Consider the following 23,253-nt stretch of genomic DNA (forward strand, 5'->3'; position numbering starts at 1 on the left):
AAAAAAGGGGGGGAGGGGATCATAAATTGTAACATATATCGGTTCCTTTAATCAAAACTTAAATATATTCTGTAAATCCTGTATTTAACAATGGATTGAATGTTTGCAAATACACTGGTAATGATAGTTATTATCAGCAGATTTAAGTACATGCATATTGTACACAAACATTTACAGTAACAGTGTCATTAATGTACTAAATATTTGACACTTGTTCCCCACCTCATAATGTGTAGTGCTGTACCTGTACACGTTCATCTGGATGCAGCAGATGTTGTTTAAAAAGTGCTGTCATAGAGAAAAACTCTCAGACTGCCTGTCTCTTTCTTAATCGCTCACTTGCTCACTCAGCAACTCTTCGGAAATGCACCCCCACCCTTCACACACACACACACACACACACAGGGGTGCTCCATAAACAGCAGCAAACTACTGCAAGCAGGTCCATGGAAGTGTCACTGCATTTCTCCAATTAAACCCCTGATGAGGGACTTCCTGAGCTGGCTGCCTTTGAAAGCTGATAAACAAACAGCCATGTACACACTAATGCATTCCTACTGATAGTTAGTGTGTATGTGACTTGATTAAAAGAATCTCTCATACTAGTGTGCATTGTCTCTTAGTCCCATAAGTGCAGTATTCCCACAGTTCCCACTGTTGAACATGACTTACTTGTTTTGTTTAAACCATGAAAGACTGGGCACCGTGCTAAACAACACAGGTTTATAGTATCAGCATGGCTTTATTGCATCAAATCTGGAAAGCAGCTACACCATCATACAAGTTTCAGGTTGGGCGGTCCTTCTTGCTGAACAATACAAGCCTTCACACCTTTGTCAGCATATTTTTGAGTTTGCTTGGCTTCTTTTTCACAGCGAAGATTTGACTCCTCTCTCGGGGGCAAAAAGACTTGATTTTGGTGGTGATGGAAATCTGGTATTTCTAAGTACGGGTAACTGCATCCGCAAAGTAACGTGCACGAGTTGAGTTGGATAAATAATAAGAAGGGTCACCTCCCCACATCCATGTGCTACTATCTTGTCTCCATTCTTGAAGCTTCCTCACTCCTGATTTCAACTATTTGAAGATGTCCAGTTTTTTTGCCTTTAAATACTGAAAATAAACTTAAAAGATGTTTTTTTTTCTTATTTTTAACTTAACAATTTTATGAGCATAAAACGTTTACTGTGCAATTTTTCACAGCAGCCATTTTGAATCCCAGGTGTTGCTAATCACGTTAATTCAGGCTCTGTACCCGAACAGAACCTTGATTAATGTCATTAGTAACACCTGTGATTATAAAGCATTTCATGTGAGTGCTGTGAAAATGGCAGTCACACAGATTCGGAGTATAAGCCTGTTTAATACATTATGGTTTTACATAGAAGGATTACATTAAAAAGGCGCTGACCTTTTAGATTAACCTGAGCACTAAATGCATCCCAGTGTGTAACAACTGATTCACCTTAATGGCCAGAGTCTTCAGTCAGCTCCAGTCTGTAAGTGCCTCTCATAACATTTGCACCAGAGCGTGTCTGTACTTGCTTATAAATACTAAAGTTAAATGAAGTGTAAAGTGTCAGTCATCAGGGCCCATCGAGTGACCTCACCACAGTTACTGCAGAGAGGACACGTCCCTGGTCTGGACTCATTAAAAATATATAACTCAAGGAGGCATGAAAAGACAGGCAGCCCATAATCTACCCACAGTGTGTGAATGGAACATGTCCTTCACGAGGCAGTAAGTTGATCTTATATTTTATTAAACTCGTGATGCAGTAGCATGTTTTTATTTTGCAAACTCTCGGATTTAGGGCCGCACAGCGGGGCGGTGGTTAGTACTGTCGCCTCACAGCAAGAAGGTTCCGGGTTCGAGCCCCGGCGCCTTTCTTTGCTGAGTTTGCATGTTCTCCCTCTGCCTGTGTGGGTTCTCTCCGGGTTCTCCAGGTTCCTCCCACACACCAAAGACATGCTGCTTGTGTTGATTAGTGGCTCTAAATTGCCCGTAGTGAGTGTGAATGTGAATGTGTGTCTGTGATGGACTGGCCACCTGTCCAGGGTGCACCCCGCCTCTCACCCAGTGTCATCTGGGATTGGCTCCAAGTGAGAGCGAAACTAAATTAAACTAAACTTAGGCTGCCATAACAAGCAAAAAGAAAAATTGCAGTGGCATCTGAAAGTAACAGGATATTGAATTAACAGTGCTATGGAGCCAAATCTTTAAGACTACGCCTCAACTTGTTTTTCCCCGTGCACATGCACACGCGTCCTTCCTGTGGGTTCGTAATGCAGCAGCAAAGACAGGGAAGAAGAAGACTGCAAGCATGTGGACCTCAAACTACGCAGGCTTTCACACTTTTAAGAAATACATTTGTTATACCCGAAGGATGCACAGAGTGTAATTTGGTAAGAAAACGTCAATCTGGAGTTTGTTTACGAGAAAAACTCCGCAGCCAGGTTTCAACTAAACATTAAATCTGCTGCTTGTTGTTTTGTATATAACATCTTAAACGTCAGTACTTCAGTAAAATACAGATATCTCAAAACTGAAATGTACCTGTACTTTATATGTGTATAAAATTCCCCACAGTGCAAAGTGATGGGTTTATTTGACCAACAGTCCAAAAACCCACAGATTTTCTGGTAACAGTGTCATAAAACAGAGAAAATACTTAATCATTACATTTGTTGGAAGAAGCAAGTGTTTGGCCTTTTGTTAAAAAATATGAGTTGCGAAAATATGCTGACAAATCTTCAGTTATATTCATCAGCTAATCAATTAAGGGAACACTTGCTTAATAAACTGGATAGCTGCAGCAGTTAAATTCCACCATGACATCTCTCATGCTGTATAGTCCCCAAATATAAACAGAGCTTGGATGTTCGCAGCCTTCTCCATGTAGGGATATGGAGAAGTGAAGCTGAAGTGTTTGCAATTGCAGTCTGTGACACTGAACTTAATTCTGTCAGACCAGGCAGATAAATAGACCACGGCAGTCTGCTGTATTTTATGTTTATCCTCCAGAATTCCTTCTTCATGTTGGGAGTGGGTGCTGTCATTCTGGACTCCAGCTATTATTTCACACTGCACACAATCCAGTGGGGCTACTGGACTCTCCCTGCGTGTGTACCCACGCACCCCGGACACGTTCGTGCGTCATTTGAGAATAAAACGGGCGGAGTGACCCTGACTGACTCCTCTGATATGGGAACTTTCCGATTGAGATGATTATCGGTAGTTTACGGTCTTTGGAAATTGCTTGAATTTCCTGGCAGCCTCCAGTCGCAGCTCAACAGGTAAAGTACACTGTATGTTATCTTTATAAGGGTTTAGTGTATGGTGCGCCGACAGAGACAAATATCAAATATCTATCTCCTCTTACAGCGGACCTGTGTGTTTTTAGGACGAAAAACAGCTGTGAAGTATGAAAAGTGAAGCCTAACGTAGCCTATGGGGTTCAAATGTGGAAGACTTGCTCTTCATTGGTGGAACTCAGATTATTTACTTAAAACTAGCAATACCGCAGTGTAAAAGTACTGTTGCCAGTACCAAAAGTATTCATATTAACGTATAGCATATTATTGCATTTTATTTATTGATGAATAACTTTGCACATTACATTTAATGTTGCATCTGGTAAAGGTGGAGCTAAGTTTGAACTACCTTTTTATGCTTATAATTAGATTTTCTGCTGGGTAGCTTGTAAATTTCCACCCAGGGATCAATAAAGCAGGATTTGTATTGTTGTTATATCTGTTTTGCCTGATTTTTAGTGCATTTAAGATTTATTTATTTATTTATTTATTTATTTATTTTATTAACTGGCTCTCAGTTGGGTTATACAGCATTTTGTTTTATTAACCTGACTCTGAAAAGTACCTACACCAAATAAATTGAAGTGGAATAAAAAGTACAGAACTGGCCTCTTAAATGTAGTGAAGTTGAAGTTAAGCAATAGCAGAAAATAAAAATACTCAAGTACCACATACCCCCGACTTGTATTTAAGTATATTAGCTACTTGAGTAAACATAGTTGGTTCATTTCCACCTCTGACGCTGTTAAACATTCAACATTCAACATGTCATTTAAATCAAAGCACAGAAGTATTATCAGCAAAATGTATTTGTATTGTTCTACTCTACATGATATATTGGACCACAGTGATACGCCAGTATTAGGCTGTAGCTAATTGAAGTCGATATAACTTTGACTACTTTTTACAGGCTACAATATCGTCAGGTAATTTAACATGTAATGTTGTCATTTTTTTTTATAAGATGGTATGTTTTGGATGTAAAACTGCATGTAGTGGAGTAAAATGTAGCAGACAATTTCCCTCTGAAGTACAGTAAAGTAAAGTATAAGTATAAAGGAGAATAAAAATAGTTGCACTCAGTTCAGCATCGGCTTAAATGTTGTCCTATTTCCACACAGTGTGGTTATTGACCTTGTTTAAAACAACGATAAACATTCCTAAGCTATGTGGAGGCGCCTTCTGTGAAGACTCACTCGTTGACAGCTATTTCCTGCGTTCACACAGAGCTTTGGAATTAAAAATTGTAAAAGCCTCAACTGTCTCTCTCTGTCTTGCAGGAAAAATGGGGATGATTTCAGGGTTCATCTTTCTGTGCTTGCTCCGAGCTGCGGTCCCTCAAGTTCATGGGCCCAGGCCAATTCCTGGGCGAGGTGACAGTCCAGAACCGACTCCATCTCCATTCCCACCTGAGCCAGGACCTAAAGGTTGTGAGAGTGAGTTGTGTTCATTACTTTGCAACTAAGTAATATATGATTATAATGATATTTGTGGACTTACCTCAAAAGTATGCAGCTATTTTCATGCACTCAATGTTGGCGAAAGATCAGAACCTGATCAGAATCAGAAATAAAAGTAGAAATATCCCACTTTATAAAGAAAAATACTCCATTACAAGTAAAAGTCCAGTATTCAAAATATTACTTGAGCAAAAGTACAGGAGTATTGGAAACAATATGTGCTGATTACACAGAATAATCCCTGTCAGTTTCATTGTATTTTTATTTTGATATGCGCTAACATGAGAAGTATAGTAATGTTGTAATTGGAGCCTATTTTTATTGCTTTATATACTTTTGGTTGCATCATAATTTACAAACTGATCAATCTGAAAAGTACCTACTAACTAAAGTTTGTTAAAAATGTGAAGTAAAAAGTACACAATAAGATCATCCTTATAAGCAGCGTTTACTACTTCCTTATGTTGGCGTGGGGGTCATTTTGAACAGTTTAATGTAGAGGACACCTGCACAGTCAATAGTCAAAACCTCTAAATTGTAAGTAAATTAAAATAATTGTAAGGATAAACAGGCAGGAATATAATTACTTTAACAATAATCAGAATATCTTCCAGTTAATGTTTTGTCAACTAGCCATTTCAGATCTACTAGTTGTTTGGTGGTTTATTTTATAACAAAGCAGTATATTTTGTAAATTCTTCATATGATTAGTATGCGAAACTTTAAGTATCTAAAACTGTATGTGACATATAATGCTACTGTATAAAGCATTTCTAGCACTATATAATGCTATAAAGTGGCATGAAAATAATATTTTCAAGAAAAGTACCTCAAATTTGTACTTGAGTAAGTGTACTTGGTTACGTTCCACCACTGCATCTAATTTGTCATTGATGTCAGAGGTGACTAACTGTGCAGTGAAGGTGTTTACACTTTGTGCTCTCCTGCAGTTGGGATAGTCGACTGTCCCATCAAGCTGTTTTTCACCATCGACACCTCAGAGACTATCGCCTTACAGGAGTCCCCTCCTGGTATCCTGGTGCAAAACATCAAGGAGTTCACCAAGATCTTTGCACAGAGGCTGGCTGACGAGGAGTACAAGGGCCAGATCCAGATCACCTGGTCCATAGGAGGCCTGCACTTCTCCCAGACGCAGATAGTCTTCAGCCAGTTCACGAGTAGGGAAAACTTCATCAGGAACCTTGGTACGATCAAATATCTGGGCAAAGGAACCTACACTGACTGCGCCCTGAAGAACATGACCTACCAGCTGACCCAGCACTTCTCAGGGACAAGGGCCGTCCTCTTCTCTGTGGTCATCACTGATGGCCATGTGACAGGAAATCCATGTGGAGGGATCAAAGTGATGGCAGAGAGGGCCCGTGAGCAAGGGGTCCATATTTTCTCAGTTGCAGCGTCCAGAGAGATTGAGGACCTAGGGATGAAGGAGATAGCCAGCTCTCCCACTGAGGTGTACCGTGATGACTACATAGCCGTGGACGTCGTTGACGGGCGACCAAGAATAAATACTGAATCCATCGATCGTATCATAAAAGCCATGGTGATCTGAAATCTTTTTTTTTCTTTTTCTTTCTTTCTTGCTTTGAAAGTATTAATTTCGATTCAGATTGAATTCCAGTATCACTGTCAGGCACTTTCCACTTACTGTCTTTTTTCTTTTACAGAAATATCAAGCCTATTTACAGGTAAGTCTGGGCATCTGCTACTACCAAGGAGGTTGGACACATTCATGCCTTTCTTTCTTGTTTTCTATGTTTCCGTGTATTACCACATTCGGTACTGTTTTATTTTCCTCACTGTTCCTGTAGTGTTATAGACATCAATGCTACACGGCTCCTGGGGTCCCTGGACCAAAAGGGCTTCAAGGGGCAAAAGTAAGGAAGGAAAAACTAAATGTGGATATAAATGACATGTATATTTCAGCTTGTACCCAAGACTGTTATGTCAACATGTCTGTACGTTTATAGGGTATAAAAGGAGACGGGGGAAGTCTTGGATCAAAAGGAGAAAGGGGTAGACCGGTAGGTAGAAATGATGTCCTAAGGAACTTAATGAACCACTATTAAATTGTAAGATTTTATTTTAAAAGTACTGCATGCCAAATTAATGCTGAATACAATTCGTTATATTTCAGGGTGATCCTGGCATTGAAGGTCCAATCGGACAACCCGGTCCAAAGGTTCGCTCTTGATATTACATAATTGCTGTATGTTAGATGGCACTTTTAAAATCTCAGTAACATCACCTGCTGTGTTCTGATATAGGGAGAGACTGGTTTGAAAGGTGAGAAGGTGAGAAATCCTTCTATTCCTGCCATTTCTGTTTATCTGCCAAATTCATTGAAATGCTCCTTGGGAATAATGGGTCTGTTTTACCTTGTCAGGGTGAAATCGGAGCAAGTGGAGCAAAGGTAAATAATGTTTTTAATGCTGCGTTTGCATACATCTACATCCCACTACATCCAGTTCAGTCAGTGTTTACATACTGTAGTAAATTATGTCTTCACTGCCAAATACTCAGGGCGCACCAGGGGTACCTGGCAGGAATGGAACCGATGGACAGAAGGTGAGTCTTCACACAACAAAGCAAAATGTACATTATACAGTGACTTTAATAGCCAGTATGATTTGATTATGTCTGTGAAATCTTCAGGGTAAAACTGGCCGAATTGGAGCTTCTGGTTGCAAAGGGGATCCTGGTGATGAGGTCAGTCTGAACCTGTAGAAAATTATATATCACACTGCTCTCCAGCTGCCCATGTTCATAGCTATGCAGAAGAGCTGCTGCGGCTTTTATCTTTGGCAAGATCATGAATGGGTCCAACTCTAACCACTGTACTTGATGAGTTTTACAGATTGAATAACCCCTGTGGGCTCCATCAGTCATCTAACAATGAAAATTAGTTTACTGAACATATTTTTTGTGTGCGTTTCAAAGGGACCAGATGGGTACTACGGAGATGTTGGAGACATGGGGCGACCAGGAGACAAAGGAGAAAAGGTCTGTATTAAATCAGAACTAAGATCTTAAGTGGCGAACCTCGGTTCCAGAGTCTACACCTTACTGATCAGTCTGTTAGTCCAGCACTTGGGTCCAGTGTGAAATATCTACAATGAGTGGAAACTGTGGAATTGGGTAGAAAGTTATCAGGCTTTACATTGAAATCACAACAGGATCACACTGCAACTAGAAAAGGCCAAATTTTTAAAGGCAGTTTACGGAAGCAACAACTGTTGGTCAGTGTTTCTTCGACTGATGTGAAAATGTCGGTCCATGTCGACTGAAAATGACACTGATGGGGCAGATATGTCACTCACTGGTTGGGGGCAATAAAATTGGTCCAAACAAAATAAAAAAAACACCTGACATGAACTCCATGTCAGATGCAAAGTAGAAACAAATACACGATTCAGTCTGATTATCGAGTGAAGCCGGCAGCCTGGAATTACAACAGGGAGGCTTGCATGAAAACTTCGCCCACTCAGCTGCCTGTGATTACAACCTGAATGATGTGACACAAATATGGCCAGACTCGCAAATAGATGTTGAGTTGAGCTAAGTCTGACGGTGTCCAGCTGAGTCTGAGATGTTTTTTCAGTCAGCCCTTCAAATTCTTGGGCTACACCCACATGTGCATTAGGCCTGGCTGACCGCCTAAACAAGATAACAGTGTGTTTTAAGAAGACCTCTCTGGCTTTTAAGTGTAGATTATGGTTCAAATTCAGTTTCTGACAACATTCTTTTGAAGAGATCCCTTTGATTTTGGCCTTTTTCATGAAACCACCCACAGGTCCGACTTTGTTTTTGTCCAGTAATGGTCATAACACAAGAATAGCGAGGTTGTCTCTCCACCCATCACTGGGACCATAGACTTTTACATGTATTTAAAATGTACAACAGCATCTTAAGTAATGTATTTTTGTTTGTTGTTTAGGGTGAACCTGGCTACCCTGGGAAGTCGGGCCCTACTGGCCCTGTGGGTGAACAAGGACCAAAGGTAATGTTCAAATTGAAATGCAATAGAAAACATCTTCTGAAAATGGAGATTTTTTTTTACATTTATTTTTTACTTTCAAAAGCAATCCTTGGCCTCAAATCTTTTTTCTTTAGGGTGAAAGAGGAAATCCTGGAAATCCAGGGCCACCAGGAGAAAAAGGACCTACGGTACAGAACAAAATTTGAATTCATCATTACTTTTCTTATAGCTTAAACTGTTGTTACAAAGCTGACTGAAATAAAACTCAACTCTCATAGGGGCCTGAAGGTTTACCTGGACCACCAGGCGAACAGGTATTTTAAATGTTTTATTTTCATGTAATAAATTTATCATTTGCAGAATTTGCAGTGATTTGTTAGTAATATAATTTTAAATGTTATCAGGGAAGGAGAGGAGACTCTGGACCAAAGGGAGCACAGGGACCTGATGGGGTAAAAGGAGAGAGGGTAAGTTCAGCACTCCGAGAAACGCTGTCATACACTTTAAATTTCATGAATGTAATTTGAGTTGCAAATCAACTGTCTTGTGTTTGAAAAACACTTGGAGGAGAACATGAGGGAAAAGGAGCTGGTGGTCAGGAGGACAACTTAACAGATTTTGTTGATCTTAGTAGAGATTTCAACAGCGCCTGTGGAGCGTCTCAATCTTGACATGCAGAGCATAGTTTTCTTTGCTCAGGGCTTTGTTCTCTTATTATTGCATTATTATTCTCCAGCATGAATCTAATTGCTTTTGCGATATCATAGCATTCATCCAAAGCTTTGACATGTTGAAATCTTTCTTTGAGCCCCAGAATTTCCTTTTACATGGCACTGTTTTGCTGACCATTGCTTCTGTTGCCTTCATTAAAGCAGCAGATTCATTCTGGAATAGTAGTAACATGTACTTCACTGCACTGACCGCTGGCATTAGCTTTACCAAAACAGAAAGCAATGCTTCCCATGTCATAAACACATTAACCACGAGCTTTTGAATGTTGTTGTTTAATATCTCTGCATGAGACGGAACAGAGTCCCATGAGGTTTCTCGGCAGTGTTTTACTCCTCCAGGGAGACAAACACTTCCTTCCAGAATTATGTGCCTTTGTGTTGTTAAAGGGCATTTCCTAAACACATTCTCAGGAAAATTCTTTACCTATTTCACTGAAATAGAATTACTGCCTCTTAGTTACTGTTTTATTTTGCATACAACGGTTGATGACTGACAAATCCTGACATGTTTATGTATTTTCAAGGGAGAGAGAGGGCCGCAGGGAAGCAGAGGTCGACCCGGGGAAGATGGATTCAAGGGTGCAACGGTGAGGGGATTGAGCTGTGGGTGGATTTTGACAGAGGGGTGACTCAACAGCTTCCTAAGAACTCAGCAAGCCTTCCTTTGACCTTATGTATTGGTGTTTTGCCTTCATCCTGCCAAAATGAGCTGTTTGTTGTTATAAAAAATTTTCCAAGAACTTTAAAAAAAAAAAAAAAAAATCCCTTTTAAAATGTGTCCAGTGCTATGCATTGATAAATTAACATCAGCATAAATAATTCTGTGCAGGCTGGAGAGAAGGGGGGTGTCCAGTAATGTTTCCCATTACCTCTCTCTCCCAGGGAGACCAAGGCTTACCAGGACCGAGGGGGAAGCCAGGAGAACCAGGAAGCCTCGGTGCAAATGTGTGTTGATTATAACACCAGTGCCAACTGCTCATTGTTGAATCTTCTGTTCAGTGATGTATGAAAATAAAGTGTAAACAGCTCACCTCTAATTGGATTGCCATCTTCTGTGGTTGCAGGGTACCAGGGGAAATCCTGGAGATCCTGGACCAAGAGGAGACTCAGGACTTCCTGGACCCAAGGTGGCCAAAGATAATCTCTTTCAGTACAGAAATTGTATTGTGTAAAAAGAAAACTGCAACATTTAATTATAAATACTTGTGTATTCTAAAGGGAGACGAAGGAAGACAGGGATTCAGCTATCCTGGACCAAGAGGACCCACTGTATGGTTTGTTTACATCATTAAATTCCTGCATGATTTAAAGATCTTTATCTGACTCTAAAATAACTCTGCTCCAGGGAGACAGAGGCAATCCAGGCAGGAGAGGACCCAGGGGCAGCAGAGGTGACTGTGGCCCCAAAGGAGGGCCCGGAGACAAAGGACAACCAGGAGAGCTCGTAAGTTTGACAAATAAACCAAACTTGGATAGTTGTTCATGTAGTCCTGGTACCACTGGGATTACCTCTGGACATGCTAATCTTAAAATGTTGTGTGTGCGTGTGCGCTGTTCAGCCTCAGTGATTTTCAGTAGTGGAGTCAGTCAAATTATGAATAACATTTTATCACTTGTCATTGAAAAGTATCTGTCCATGCTAGTGCAGGGTGGGTGAAAAGTAACCAGGCACTAAAAATTGGCTATAGAACTTGATTTCATGTGAAATCCTATTTACTATCATCTATTTAGACTGTTTTCATCATGACTCCAGTGATACTACAAGTCACTTTCACTGAAGAGGTTTTCTTTTTAGGGGAATCCAGGTCAGCCAGGTGAGCCAGGAGAGAGAGGCCCCAAAGGAGACCCTGGAATTGATGTAAGCAACAGCACAAACCCTCATGACTTGCTCAGGCATGTGTGAATCTGAGCTCTAACTGCATTGCTGTCTCTTTTGTGTTTGTGTGTGTGTGCACGCAGGGGGGGCCAGGGCCAATGGGTGATCCCGGGCTCACTGTGAGTAAACACTTCAGTTTTGTAAATACGTTTATGTATATTGTCTTGGTTGGATTTCTTCTAACATGTACATCTGCTGCTGCAGGACTGTGACATCATGACTTACATCAGGGAGACGTGTGGCTGTTGTGGTAAGTAAATATCAATAACATACAAACATGCAGTGTGAGTTCTGAGTTAATATTTTGTGTGTGTGTGTGTGTGTGTGTACGTACATATAGGAATGGATCAGACATTTTTTATTGTTGGTATCTTTTAGTGTAGTGATCCTGTTCTTGTCTTTTCTCAGACTGTGAAAAGCGCTGTGGAGCTCTGGACGTTGTATTTGTAATCGATAGCTCAGAGAGCGTTGGGCTAACAAACTTCACCCTGGAAAAGAATTTTGTAATCAACACTATCAACAGGCTGGGATCTATGGCCAATGACCCTGCGTCCCCAACTGGTACAGTTGAGCAAATACACAATACAGCCAGCCATATAAGTTGCTTTGCAGGAACAGTTTCAAGTGAAACATGAGGCGTTTCCAAAGAGTGAATCACTTTTGACCTCTGACTATACAGCTAACACCAAAAACATTAAAAAGGCCCCCCTATTGGCACTGTGCTCTTCATTAGCACATGACACTTATCATTGAATATTTATATTTGCAGTCAGCTAAAGTATTATCAGTTAATATTTCACCTTCCTACTGTAAACAGTAACTTCACATGGAACAGTATTCAATCTGTAACTGAAGAGTTTTGGATTCCTCATGATATTAGCTGACAGCCTTATTCTTTTAAAACTGAACTCACTAATTTGGAAACGCATTGCCTGACATGTCTGCTGCTGTTTAGGCACAAGAGTTGGAGTTGTACAGTTCAGTCACAACGGGACCTTTGAGGCCATTCGTCTTGATGACCCGAACATAAACTCCATGTCCGCCTTTAAGATGGCCGTGAAGAATCTGCAGTGGATTGCTGGGGGCACCTTCACGCCATCGGCTCTCAAGTTTGCTTACGATACCCTAATCAGGGACAGCAAGAGAGCCCGAGCTAGAGTGTCCGTGGTGGTGATCACAGATGGCCGCTTTGACCCTCGTGATGACGAGGATCTGCTCAAGTACCTTTGTGATGACGACAATGTGGTGGTGAATGCTATTGGGGTTGGTGATATGTTTAAAAAGGAACAGGATGATGAAATCCTGGGTTCAATAGCATGTGGCAAGAAGCAACGTGTCAGTGAGATGAGGCGTTACGTTGACTTGGTGGCTGAGGACTTCTTAGAAAAAATGGAGACTGTGCTCTGTCCGGGTAAGCCTGTATCAGTTTATCCAACAGGATAACAATAATGGTCCTCTGAACAATTTCTGACCTGTGTCTATTTTATTTCCCTTCTAGAGCCAGTGATCGTTTGCCCTGAACTCCCCTGTAAAAGTGGTAGGTGTTAACTAGAGGACAGATGATCAATTCAGTGTTCTAATGCATCTTATTCCCCCCTCCCCCTTTTCCTCTCTCTTGCCCTTTCATTACAGAGCCTGATGTAGCTCCGTGTGTCAACAGGCCAGTAGACTTGGTCTTTCTATTGGATGGCTCAGAGCGCCTGGGGACTGAGAACTTCCGACATGTCCGTGAATTTGTGCAGAAGGTGGCAGACACACTCGTACTGGCCCGGAGCAAGACCGATCGTATGCGAGCCCGCTTGGCACTACTAGAGTTTGGCAAGGAGAACGAGCGTCATGTGGCCTTCCCTCTGACACATGACCCTGCCCTCATCTCTGATGGCATAGCACGTTTGCCTTATCTCGATTCATCCTCCAGCGTGGGGCCTGCTATCCTCCACACCATAGACAACATCTTGGGTAAAGGAAACGCTCGCCGGTCAAGACGCAATGCAGAGATTTCATTTGTTTTCATCACAGACGGCATCACTGACCGCGTCAATCTGGAGGAGGCGGTTAGTGCCATGCGTAGCACGCAGGTCGTCTCCATAGTAATTGCCACAGGAGATGATGTTGACCAAGAAGTCCTCACAAAGCTGGCCATGGGTGACCAGGATGCCATCTTTAAAGGAAAAGACCTCTCTGAGGTGACCCAGTCCACTTTGTTTGACCGTTTCATCCAGTGGGTATGTTAGAGAAACCATGCCTACTGTATGTAGACATGAATATCATAAGGGTGCTACTGTTTGTAATCTAGCAATTTAATAATGAGATACTGGTTTATACAAAAGAGAATTGGAGCCACTTTAAAGTCAGAATTCTGAGGAAGAAAATGACCTCAAATTCTTTTGTAGGTTTACTATGATTCTACTTTGCACTATACAATTTTCAGTTGACTTCACTGTACTCATATTCATCCTAAATATAGTTATTGAAAAACATACTGTTAAGCTTTATTACAAACTGTATGTTATCTTAACTCAGTAAACAGTTTGTAGGACACTAAAGTACTGTCTTCTGTAAAATCCCAAAGGTTTCTAGTGCACAAATCTTGCTACTTCAAGCACTCACTGTACCCAGAATTACTGACTTACCATAGAAGAGATTAATTTACATTCATTGTGAGAAAACATTTTTTAAAGTTTGGATACATATTTACAGTAACATCAGTTAACTCAAATCCTGTTCTGTGCGTTATGCACAGGGTCTCCTAGTGGGAGGCAGAACCATGAGCGGTTGATTTGCTTTGGCCTGGCTGGGATGAATGAAATCATTCTTTGCATGTCCACTGGAGACAAACCCCTTGCCTCCCTTTTTACATCATGTCCAGCTGCACAGGAAGGAGAAGAAATAAAAAAAAGTCAGACTGTAGAGTTTATATCAGTGGTCTCAATAGGCTAGGCACATCATTAGATGTACCCTGAAGCACATCCTAAAAATATACAGGAAATGAGTAACATGGGGTTTGGAGGCATATCAGTTAAATATTTAAAACCTGAAATGGGTTGTCACAGAAAACACTGACTGAAACACTTACCAAGTCGTCAACATCCCCGGTATTTTCGTCTGGAGCAGATGGCTCTTCTTTCTTCTCTTCAGCAACCAGAAACTGAGGACAAAGACGGCAGTCATTACTGATTTATTACCACAAGCAGTTTCGCTCTCAACTCCTTCATTTACAATACAAAAGTCATTCACTCAACAGCTCATAATGGTTTAAATAAGGGAATTTTCAGAGTTACCTGATCAGCTTCGTCTCTGGACACGGTGCTTCCCTCGACCTCAGCCTTGCTGATCAATGTTATGGCATCTGTCACACAACAACAGTTAAGTTCACAAACACTGAACTTTTAACAGACATGATTCTGGCCACAAGGGATTTTTAAGCATCAAACAGCTTCTGTTATTGCTTCAAGTTATTTTTGCATTCAAGAATTTATGCAAAAAACTTCATGCGGTCTCTTGGGAAGACTGGCTTGAGAGAAATCCTGAAGCCCTGAGTCAAGAGCCTTATCACACCTTGAACAAGCAGATCCCAGAAGACCTCTAGCCCTCTGGTTGGGATGCTCCTCTTCAGCGACTGGAGGTAGTTATTGTACAGATCAGCATTCCCCAGCTGGATTACCAAAGATATGAAACGCTCAATAAGAGTCTACTAAAAGCACATATCAGCATTCATAAACACTCGCACTAGAACTGGCCACAGGTCAAGTCGTGAGAAATGAAACTGACGTAATCTTCTCAGGCTGACTCATAATCTCCACAGCAAAGCCACAACTATGCAGTGTGCTAATATCTTGAAACAGAAACCCCCACATCATCAGACATTTGGAAAATGGTGAATGTTTACTTACCTTAACCGACTGCTCCCTGAAAGCCTGGATACAGGTGATGCCTTTCATGTAGTAGGGTGTGCTCTTGTTGATAAGAAACTGCTCTATCCTGAGAGTCAGTTGCTGACAGACTAGGAAGGACACCCCAGCCAAAGAGAAACAATTGCAAGTACTGAACATGAGTAATAACCATTTGACACAAACAGAAAATGTTTATCTTCGCTCAGCAGAAAAGACATAGAAAACCTGGAGCTCACCTTCTCCGAATGGAAGACTCTGCTGCTTGATCAGTACGCGGAAGTCTCGGGCTGGATCCACGCTTCCCACCTGGATAAGTGTTTCATATCAGTGAGGGCTGAGGTAGAATGAAGTATGCACACTGAAACAATGTAAGTACTGTAATTTGGAATAGAAAAAAGTAAAAAGTGGTTCTCTAAAATCGCCCTCTCCCATTTTCTCACCGAAGTAATGACTTCACTAATGTCAGCCAGGTTATACTCCTCATCTGCTTTTGCCTTCTTATCATCCGGCTCTTCATTGCTGTAAATCACAAAGGTGACCGTTAGAATACCAGAAATACTTTAAAAACTATTGTTTCTGTAATTAGTAAGTCACATTACAACAAGGTTTATAAAATAGACCCCCCCCCTTCTACATTATTAATATGGACTACACAAACTCAGTACATTTACTAACAACCTCGTCCATGACGTTCAAAAACCTGCTAATTAGACTTACTCTTTGCCAAATATCTGAGCACTAGTCTTCAGCTTCTTTTTCTTCTCCGCTTCTACGAGAGGAAACTTTCTCTTCAGTTCCTCTAGTGGTTCTTTGCAACGTTCATTAATAACCTCAGAGCGCTCAAGAGAAGCCTTCAGCCATGGCTCCATGGGGGGAAGAGGGGTGCCGGGGTTTACTGCCCGATGATGCAGGCACTGTAGGAAGGTTGGGTAGGGGATGTGAGACAGACAGTTCTGGTTGAATATACAGGTGCATCTCAATAAATTAGAATACCTCATAAGACCTATAAAAAAAAACATTTTTAGTGAATTGCTGGCCTTCTGGAAAGTATGTTCTTTTACTGTATATGTACTCAATACTTGGTAGGGGCTCCTTTTGCTTTAATTACTGCCTCAATTCAGCGTGGCAAGGAGGTGATCAGTCTGTGGCACTGCTGAGGTGGTATGGAAGCCCAGGTTTCTTTGACAGTGGCCTTCAGCTCATCTGCATTATTTTGTTTCTCATTTCTCTCTTGACAATATCCCACAGATTCTCTATGGGGTTCAGGTCTGGTAAGTTTGCCGGCCAGTCAAGGACACCAACACCATGGTCATTTAACCAACTTTTGGTGCATTTGGCAGTTCTTCTTCTTCTTAGCCCAAGACGCATCTGCCGTTGTCTGTGGTTCAGGAGTGGCTTGACAAGAGGAATACGACAACTGTAGCCAAATTCCTTGACACGGCGGTGTGTGGTGGCCCTTGATGCCTTGACCCCAGCCTCAGCCCATTCCTTGTGAAGTTCACCCAAATTCTTGAATCAATTTTGCTTGCGGTTCTCTCGGTTAGTTGTGCATCTTTTTCCTACCACTCTACTTTCTGTTACTAAACTACTTCAGACTTCATGTACTGAATTTATCTAATACACGAGTTTCACTATTTGAGTTGAATTACTGAAATAAATGGACTTTTCCACAATATTCTAATTTGAGATGCACCTGTAAACAGCTACTAGCTGGTGAAGCTCTACTCAGACACATGAAGGTTTTGTCATCTGCATCAACTCAGAAGGAACAGGAGTGCTGTATGCCTGCACACACTGTACTGCAGTACCTGGAAATGCCTCTGGAAGGCAGGGTTGGGAATGTCATGGACCTTCAACATGTCCTTCAGTTCTCCATTCTCATCCTTCTCCATCAACATCATCGAGTCAATGAGAGAGTCCACGGCAGACAGCTGTGTATCTAAAGAAATCACAAGACACTTTGTGTATTCAAAGACTGTTCCTTCATCTCTCACTTAAGTCTTTGAACTTATTTATCTCAACACAGATACACAGTGCCAATAATGCATGCAACACAAAAGCCAAGCAAATGTTATCAGATTTCAGAGTTGCAAATCCAGTGCAGCAACTAAAAACAATGAGGTACTTCACCAAACTTCATGGGAAACACTGTACGTTTTACTCATATGACATCTATAATTATGTTACTTCTCAGCAGGCCCAAACAGAATCTGCACCTGCAGAATTCTGACGACACCTCCACAGATTTTGAAAAGTAGAAACTCAGAACATAAGCATGCGTTTGCCCCCACCCGCATGTGTGCAACAGTTGTCTGATGTTAATGTTTTTTTGTCACTTTCATTTTCCAAGCCATTCACATCTACTTCACACCCTGACTGGTTCCGTCTCTCTCTCTCTAGGGCTTTTTCATTCCTTACACAACAATCCGTGACGCTTCTCATGTGAACCTTTAGAGCTGTTCTATTAAAGATATTGTCTCCTAACATGCACATTTGTGAGTGAGATACAAGTCCTTTCCATGATGTGCTTCATTTTTAAAAATAACTTACATATCATCAGATGTGTGAATCAGAGCTTGTACAACACATAAGTAAAATTCCTCAAGTCCCCCATTAAGTACAATACTGTCAGTGCTTTGGAAGCAACGAGAGAATGTTTTAATAAACATGACATACAGAAGCTGTACCTGATGGAGTGAACTTTTTGTTGTTTTCAAGAGAAGGAAACGTGAACTGTCTGAGGTCTTCTGTGAAGGGCAGCTGGACGTACATCAGACACTATGGAGTTTGAGAGACAGATCGTTACCGTTACTCTGTTTGACACAAATTCGGTGAATATACTACATGTTAAGGGGCTTATTATCTCACCTCATACTCTCGCTTAATGCAAGGAAACGCTGCTCCAACCTGAGGGTTGCTGCGCCGGTCATAGGCGTAACGCACGATGGCCACCATTTTGAGTTCGTCCAGGGCCTGGATGACGGCTGACAGCGCCACTCCTGCATGCTGCTCAGACAAAGTATACAAATAAGACAAAAACATGTCAGAATTAACATGTAACCACAAGTCACGTCACCAGAAATGTACTGGTTCTGTCTATTCTCACCTCATCATCTTTAGGAGCAAACATCTTGACGACCTGATTTCCCATGAACAGATGACGACGCACCTGCAGACAGTAAAAAGAAACAGCAGGTGAATAACCGAACCAGCCCAGCGTCAAAGTTTTAGGTTTACTTTAGATAGATTTGTTTTACTTTTATACATTTTAAATGCCATGTCTAGTCATAAAAGTACAAGTATAAGAAGTCCAATACCTGGTCTTGTTTGGCAAAGCCTAGCACAGCAAAGCACTTTCCATCGTGTTTATATTTCATCTGCTCTTGATCAACTTTGGAGAAAGGAACAATGTCACTTCCATAACGAAAACCTGTGAACAGAAGAGAAGTGAACTTAAAATATTGAGTGATTCAGTGTGTTATTTTAGTGGCTGTTGAGGAGTAATATGACAACTCCCACACCTTGAATGGTATCGTCCTTCTGCACCTCTGTCTCATTGTCATCATCCAGACAGTAGACAGTCTCCCTCCTGATGTCATCTTTCTGATTGGTTTGAGCATCAACAGTAATCCACGCTTTCTTCAGCTTCTCCTCCGTCACCTGGTGGGTAGTATTTGTGGATGAAAAACATTTGGCTTCACTAACAAGGCTTTATGTGGCTACAGTTGATGAGCTATCACATGTTCTGTTTGTTTTTAATAAACAATAATGTGAATGTTAAAGCTGCATTAACTAAGATTTAGCAAATTTTTAGATAAATCAAGTAAAAAAAAAAAAAAGTTGTATTGAAGTATTGTCTCCCAGCTGTACTTAACCCCCCCGCCCCACTCTATCTTCAGGCCTTGTGTTTATTTCTTGCCCTCTGTAGGCAAAATTCATTAGTGAGAACTTGTTAAAATTTACACCATCAACACTAGAAAAGTGGGGAGTTTGTTCATCTATCAAAATGAAATTTCTCATTTCACATACAACTCTGTTATGTGTATCAAGTAACACTGAACATGATGCGATAGTGACAGAGGCATTAGTACTATATCAGCATTAATGGGAAAAAACATCCCTCTATAATTTGCTTGTATTACTGCAGATACATCTGCTACAAAGAATGTTAGATATACATATGCATATCACTAAAATGTAACCTGTTATGTGTATCAAGTAACACTGAACATGATGCGATAGTGACAGAGGCATTAGTACTATATCAGCATTAATGGGAAAAAACATCCCTCTATAATTTGCTTGTATTACTGCAGATACATCTGCTACAAAGAATGTTAGATATACATATGCATATCACTAAAATGTAACCGCCTTTACTTGACACTGTGTCGCTGCAATGCCACCCAAAACCATGGGCTCTATATTCTGTATACGGTAGTTCTAGACTAGTTACTGTAGTTAGTTCTGGTTATTACCTGACTGCCACAACTCTCTCCGGCTGCTATGACCACATATGAGTTAGTTTCAGAAACAGAGCAGGAGGGGCAAAAAGGAAGGGGGGGGGGGGGGGGTGCGGAGAGTTCTCTGTTCTTGTGCAAACATAACTTCATCTATGTTTTACAGCACTCTAGGAATAAACACAAAATGTAGCTGCATTATAGAGGAGGATATTTCAATCCAGTGCACTTTACAGTCAACTTACTGCTTTGTATCCAACTATACGAATGGACAGAGAACTGCCAATGGTCAGCTGACAGGGCCAGGCCATGGGTCTCCTCTCGATCAGCTTGAACATGCACAGCTGCTCAATGGCCATCCTGCAGGAGAGGTGAAGCACATGGGAAGCCAAATCATGTGGCATCAGCCAACAAGCAAATTAACTACTTTTATATGAAGAGAGAACTGTGTGATTCAGAGATGAATGAGAAATAGGTTCAAGTAAGACATAAATATTCATCCGGGGTTTAATAAGAGCCTTCCAACCTGAAGGTATAAACTTCATTCAGGCCATCCTCCTCGTCCAAACTCAACATGATGTGTTTCACCATATCCAGGCTGCTCTTCTGTTCCCCGGTCAGACCTTTGCCTGCGCCTGGGTGACCAGGACCTCTTCTGTCCGATTCTCTTCCACCCTCCTCATTGTCCTCCACAGTGAAAGGCAAACTGTAAATGCAAAAGTCAGAGTCAGAATAAAGACAAAGTCCTTTTTAAGTCTGACTGAGTGACTGATTGATTAAACGATAGCAATAATAAAAGTAGCCAAACGTCATGAAACTAGGCTGAATGAACTTTACAGCAAAGCCTCAAGACTCAAGGAAAAAAGTGAGCATATTTGGGGATCAGCAAAATTAAATTCTAAAATGACAAAATCATGTGCATGCAATAAAATACTAAATGAATCAATTATCAATAGAACATGCTCTCTCTTTCAAAACACCCTGATTTTAACACTATTAAATGTAGACTTATATATTACATTAGCTTTAATATTGCACATTGTGAATATGTTTGGACCTTACAAGAACTGCAGGGTGATGTCAGCTTGTTTCAGGTTTTCAATAATAACATCCAGGTTATCTGCACCAGCCTGGGTGTTGAGGTCAGTCAGGAGTGCAATGTTGCGACGATTGTACTTCTTCCCACTGAGGAAACAAAACAAAAATCCCAAATACGGTTTCAGTCACACCATTAAACAACCAGTAATCCATTCAGCACAGTGAACACTGCTATGTGTGGAATACTAACAGCAACAATTAGTAAGTAGATTCAGGGAGCTTCTTACTTAGTCTGTGTCTCAAGGAGATCCATACAGACAACAAGAGCATCCAGCCCTGTTAAACAGCAGTTAAGGAGCTAAGATCTTCCTATGCATTGTCTAGGAACGTGAGACTGTACACAAATAAGATGTCACAAGCACGAATCAAGTCAAAACGTTGGTCTTTGCATCACAACCTACAGAACTGTTGACTGTATTGTATCATTTGAGTGGATATCATCTGATGAGTAATTAAACAGTAACTAGTGAAAGGATACAATCAGCCTGCTGACTCTGTGGATGGATATGATTCTCAATCTCCTCCAGAAGCTCAAAATCAGCTATCATGAGGTCGCGATGGATGGTGATGTTCTGGTACTGGCCGTCCTGGTCCAGTGGGTTTTTGGTGGCGTCTGTGCCAAACAAAACTAAAGCAATTTCATCCTTAGTCTCAGCAAACACCTGTCAGGAGACAAACGACACGCCTAGTGTTTGTTAAAGACGATCTCGTCAGATACCTGTCATGCGACTAGTTTTTGTTTCTTGTTGTATAAATGTGCAGAGGTACCTGGCGCTGGACAAACTTCTGGACGATTTTTTTGGCAAGTCCAAAGGGGGGTTCTTCACCCGGAGCAGAGTTGGACATGGAGAACCCCACATCCATGCACAGCACTAACGCTGACTACAGAGAAACAGCATTAAGATTTAAGTAAATTCCCGGCGACTTGTTTAGTTCAGCACATTAGCTAGATGTGACAGACAATGAACACAGACAAACGAGAAAGTTTTTCATGCATTGGTTTAAAGCGATTTGTTGCCACGTTGTTAAAACCAGTGATTAGCCTTATATTTTGAGTTTGTATACACTCGACAGGGGGTGTGATAGCGTTTGCTCCAGTCTGAACATTTCCCAACATGTCGCTGTCGCTTACTCGTTTAAATTAACCAGAAAGAACAAACTGCTTCTAAAGTTTGCGAACCACCTATTCAACAAAAGGATGTCAGCCAACAACACCACTCATAGTGATAAGTTAATACATTTCTGCAGGAAACGTAAGATAAACTAACTTACTTTAGCCCCCGCCATCTTCCTTTTTCCCTCCTTGGAAAAGTGTTTCACTGTTATAGTTCCGGAGAGAAACTGGTTGGCTCAAACAAGGTTCCTATGTACAGTGTCAACTGTTCCTGAGTTACGCGTATTTAACATCTATATGATCGGTTGCTCCCCATGCATGACGACATACACGTTTAATGAAATATAACGAGCCTGCATCCGCCTATATTAAAGTTATTCGTGGTGTTTTGACTTGAGAAATCAATAATAATATGTAGGTCAAACGCCCTCGAGCGTGTCATGTGCCATTGTGCACAGTGACATTAAACAAAGTGCAAAGCGAAACCTTTCACAGCTACAGGATTTGAGGTTATAAACCTTGATAAACAAATCAATTAATCATCATAAATAAATACGTAATAATACGAAGAACAAGAATAATAAGACAAAAAATGTATTAATAAAAATATTTTAAATACATACATACATATTATTAATATTAATAGTTTTTCCATTTATATTTAGCCTATTTCTTTTTTTATTTAATTTTGCATGCTTGTGTACAAAGAAGAGTCTGGGTTTTGACCCCTGACTCTTTTCTGTTTTTAATCTATCAACCCTGAGGTCCCCTTCAAAGGGGACCCTCGGGCTGGACGGAAAATACAGGAATGCTACGCGAGTTGTGATAGCCGACCCCCAACAATGTATACATCAAAATGTTCAGCGAAACCTCGGCTACAACGTCATATAAACCATTTTTCCACACAATAAACACAGCAACAGCAATAAAGCGCAATAAAGCAACATCTCAGGTCCACTATGGGGCGCTCTGCCAGGGCATACGATTCATATTTTGTCATATTTTACCGACGTCATCGAAAGGTATTTACACCTCCTGACAAATCTCACAAGTGTTCCCTTTCGATTGACACTAAGAGTAACCAAATACACCGTGTGGTTGCGGAGATATACACATTTTATTTCGGGGAGGCGCCGTCGATTTAAATCCCCAAAACAGGCGCCGGGCTTATATTAATCCCTATATTGTTTTAACAGTTGAACAAACTTGGAGAGCAGGCCAGTACACGTAAATGAACGTGTGTTGACCTCAACAGTGCTTTTCTTTATCATACTGTGCTTAATACACTACTGAGCTTGCATTGGGACAT

The 23,253-nt window shown here is 41.0% G+C and overlaps 2 protein-coding genes across 7 annotated transcripts; one reads left to right on the forward strand and one right to left on the reverse strand.

Moving 5' to 3' along the window:
* The first annotated feature begins 1,340 nt into the window (after positions 1 to 1,340).
* LOC109957105 (collagen alpha-2(VI) chain-like) lies at positions 1,341 to 14,278 on the forward strand. Of its 6 annotated transcripts, none has more exons than XM_020594718.1 (29): positions 1,341 to 1,499; positions 3,026 to 3,297; positions 4,596 to 4,751; positions 5,726 to 6,336; positions 6,461 to 6,481; positions 6,605 to 6,670; positions 6,764 to 6,817; positions 6,931 to 6,975; positions 7,061 to 7,087; positions 7,180 to 7,206; positions 7,317 to 7,361; positions 7,449 to 7,502; positions 7,734 to 7,796; positions 8,731 to 8,793; positions 8,907 to 8,960; positions 9,051 to 9,086; positions 9,177 to 9,239; positions 10,028 to 10,090; positions 10,386 to 10,448; positions 10,568 to 10,630; positions 10,722 to 10,772; positions 10,849 to 10,947; positions 11,299 to 11,361; positions 11,463 to 11,498; positions 11,584 to 11,629; positions 11,788 to 11,940; positions 12,335 to 12,790; positions 12,878 to 12,916; positions 13,012 to 14,278. In XM_020594718.1, exons 3-29 carry the CDS (start codon positions 4,601 to 4,603, stop codon positions 13,611 to 13,613), a joined length of 3,114 nt encoding a protein of 1,037 aa, XP_020450374.1. In that variant the 5' UTR covers positions 1,341 to 1,499; positions 3,026 to 3,297; positions 4,596 to 4,600; the 3' UTR covers positions 13,614 to 14,278. The 6 variants fall into 6 exon arrangements, with proteins under 6 accessions (XP_020450374.1, XP_020450380.1, XP_020450379.1 ...); XM_020594724.1 differs by having other exon boundaries at positions 4,596 to 4,742; XM_020594719.1 differs by lacking the exon at positions 1,341 to 1,499 and adding an exon at positions 1,585 to 1,741.
* On the reverse strand, positions 13,724 to 22,211 carry LOC109957106 (X-ray repair complementing defective repair in Chinese hamster cells 5). The gene is made up of 21 exons (XM_020594725.1): positions 22,103 to 22,211; positions 21,599 to 21,712; positions 21,309 to 21,492; positions 21,058 to 21,106; positions 20,795 to 20,917; positions 20,259 to 20,438; positions 19,978 to 20,092; positions 18,794 to 18,932; positions 18,590 to 18,702; positions 18,379 to 18,441; positions 18,141 to 18,278; positions 17,960 to 18,050; positions 17,081 to 17,211; positions 15,990 to 16,186; positions 15,713 to 15,791; positions 15,509 to 15,578; positions 15,273 to 15,382; positions 14,938 to 15,034; positions 14,661 to 14,728; positions 14,456 to 14,527; positions 13,724 to 14,248 (listed from the first exon to the last, which is right to left on the reverse strand). Exons 1-21 carry the CDS (start codon positions 22,115 to 22,117, stop codon positions 14,234 to 14,236), a joined length of 2,163 nt encoding a protein of 720 aa, XP_020450381.1. The 5' UTR covers positions 22,118 to 22,211; the 3' UTR covers positions 13,724 to 14,233.
* Positions 22,212 to 23,253: the final 1,042 nt, after the last annotated feature.

Source organism: Monopterus albus, unplaced genomic scaffold (assembly GCF_001952655.1).
Source record: "Monopterus albus unplaced genomic scaffold, M_albus_1.0 scaffold24.1, whole genome shotgun sequence".
In the NCBI taxonomy this organism is placed as follows: Eukaryota; Metazoa; Chordata; class Actinopteri; order Synbranchiformes; family Synbranchidae; genus Monopterus; species Monopterus albus.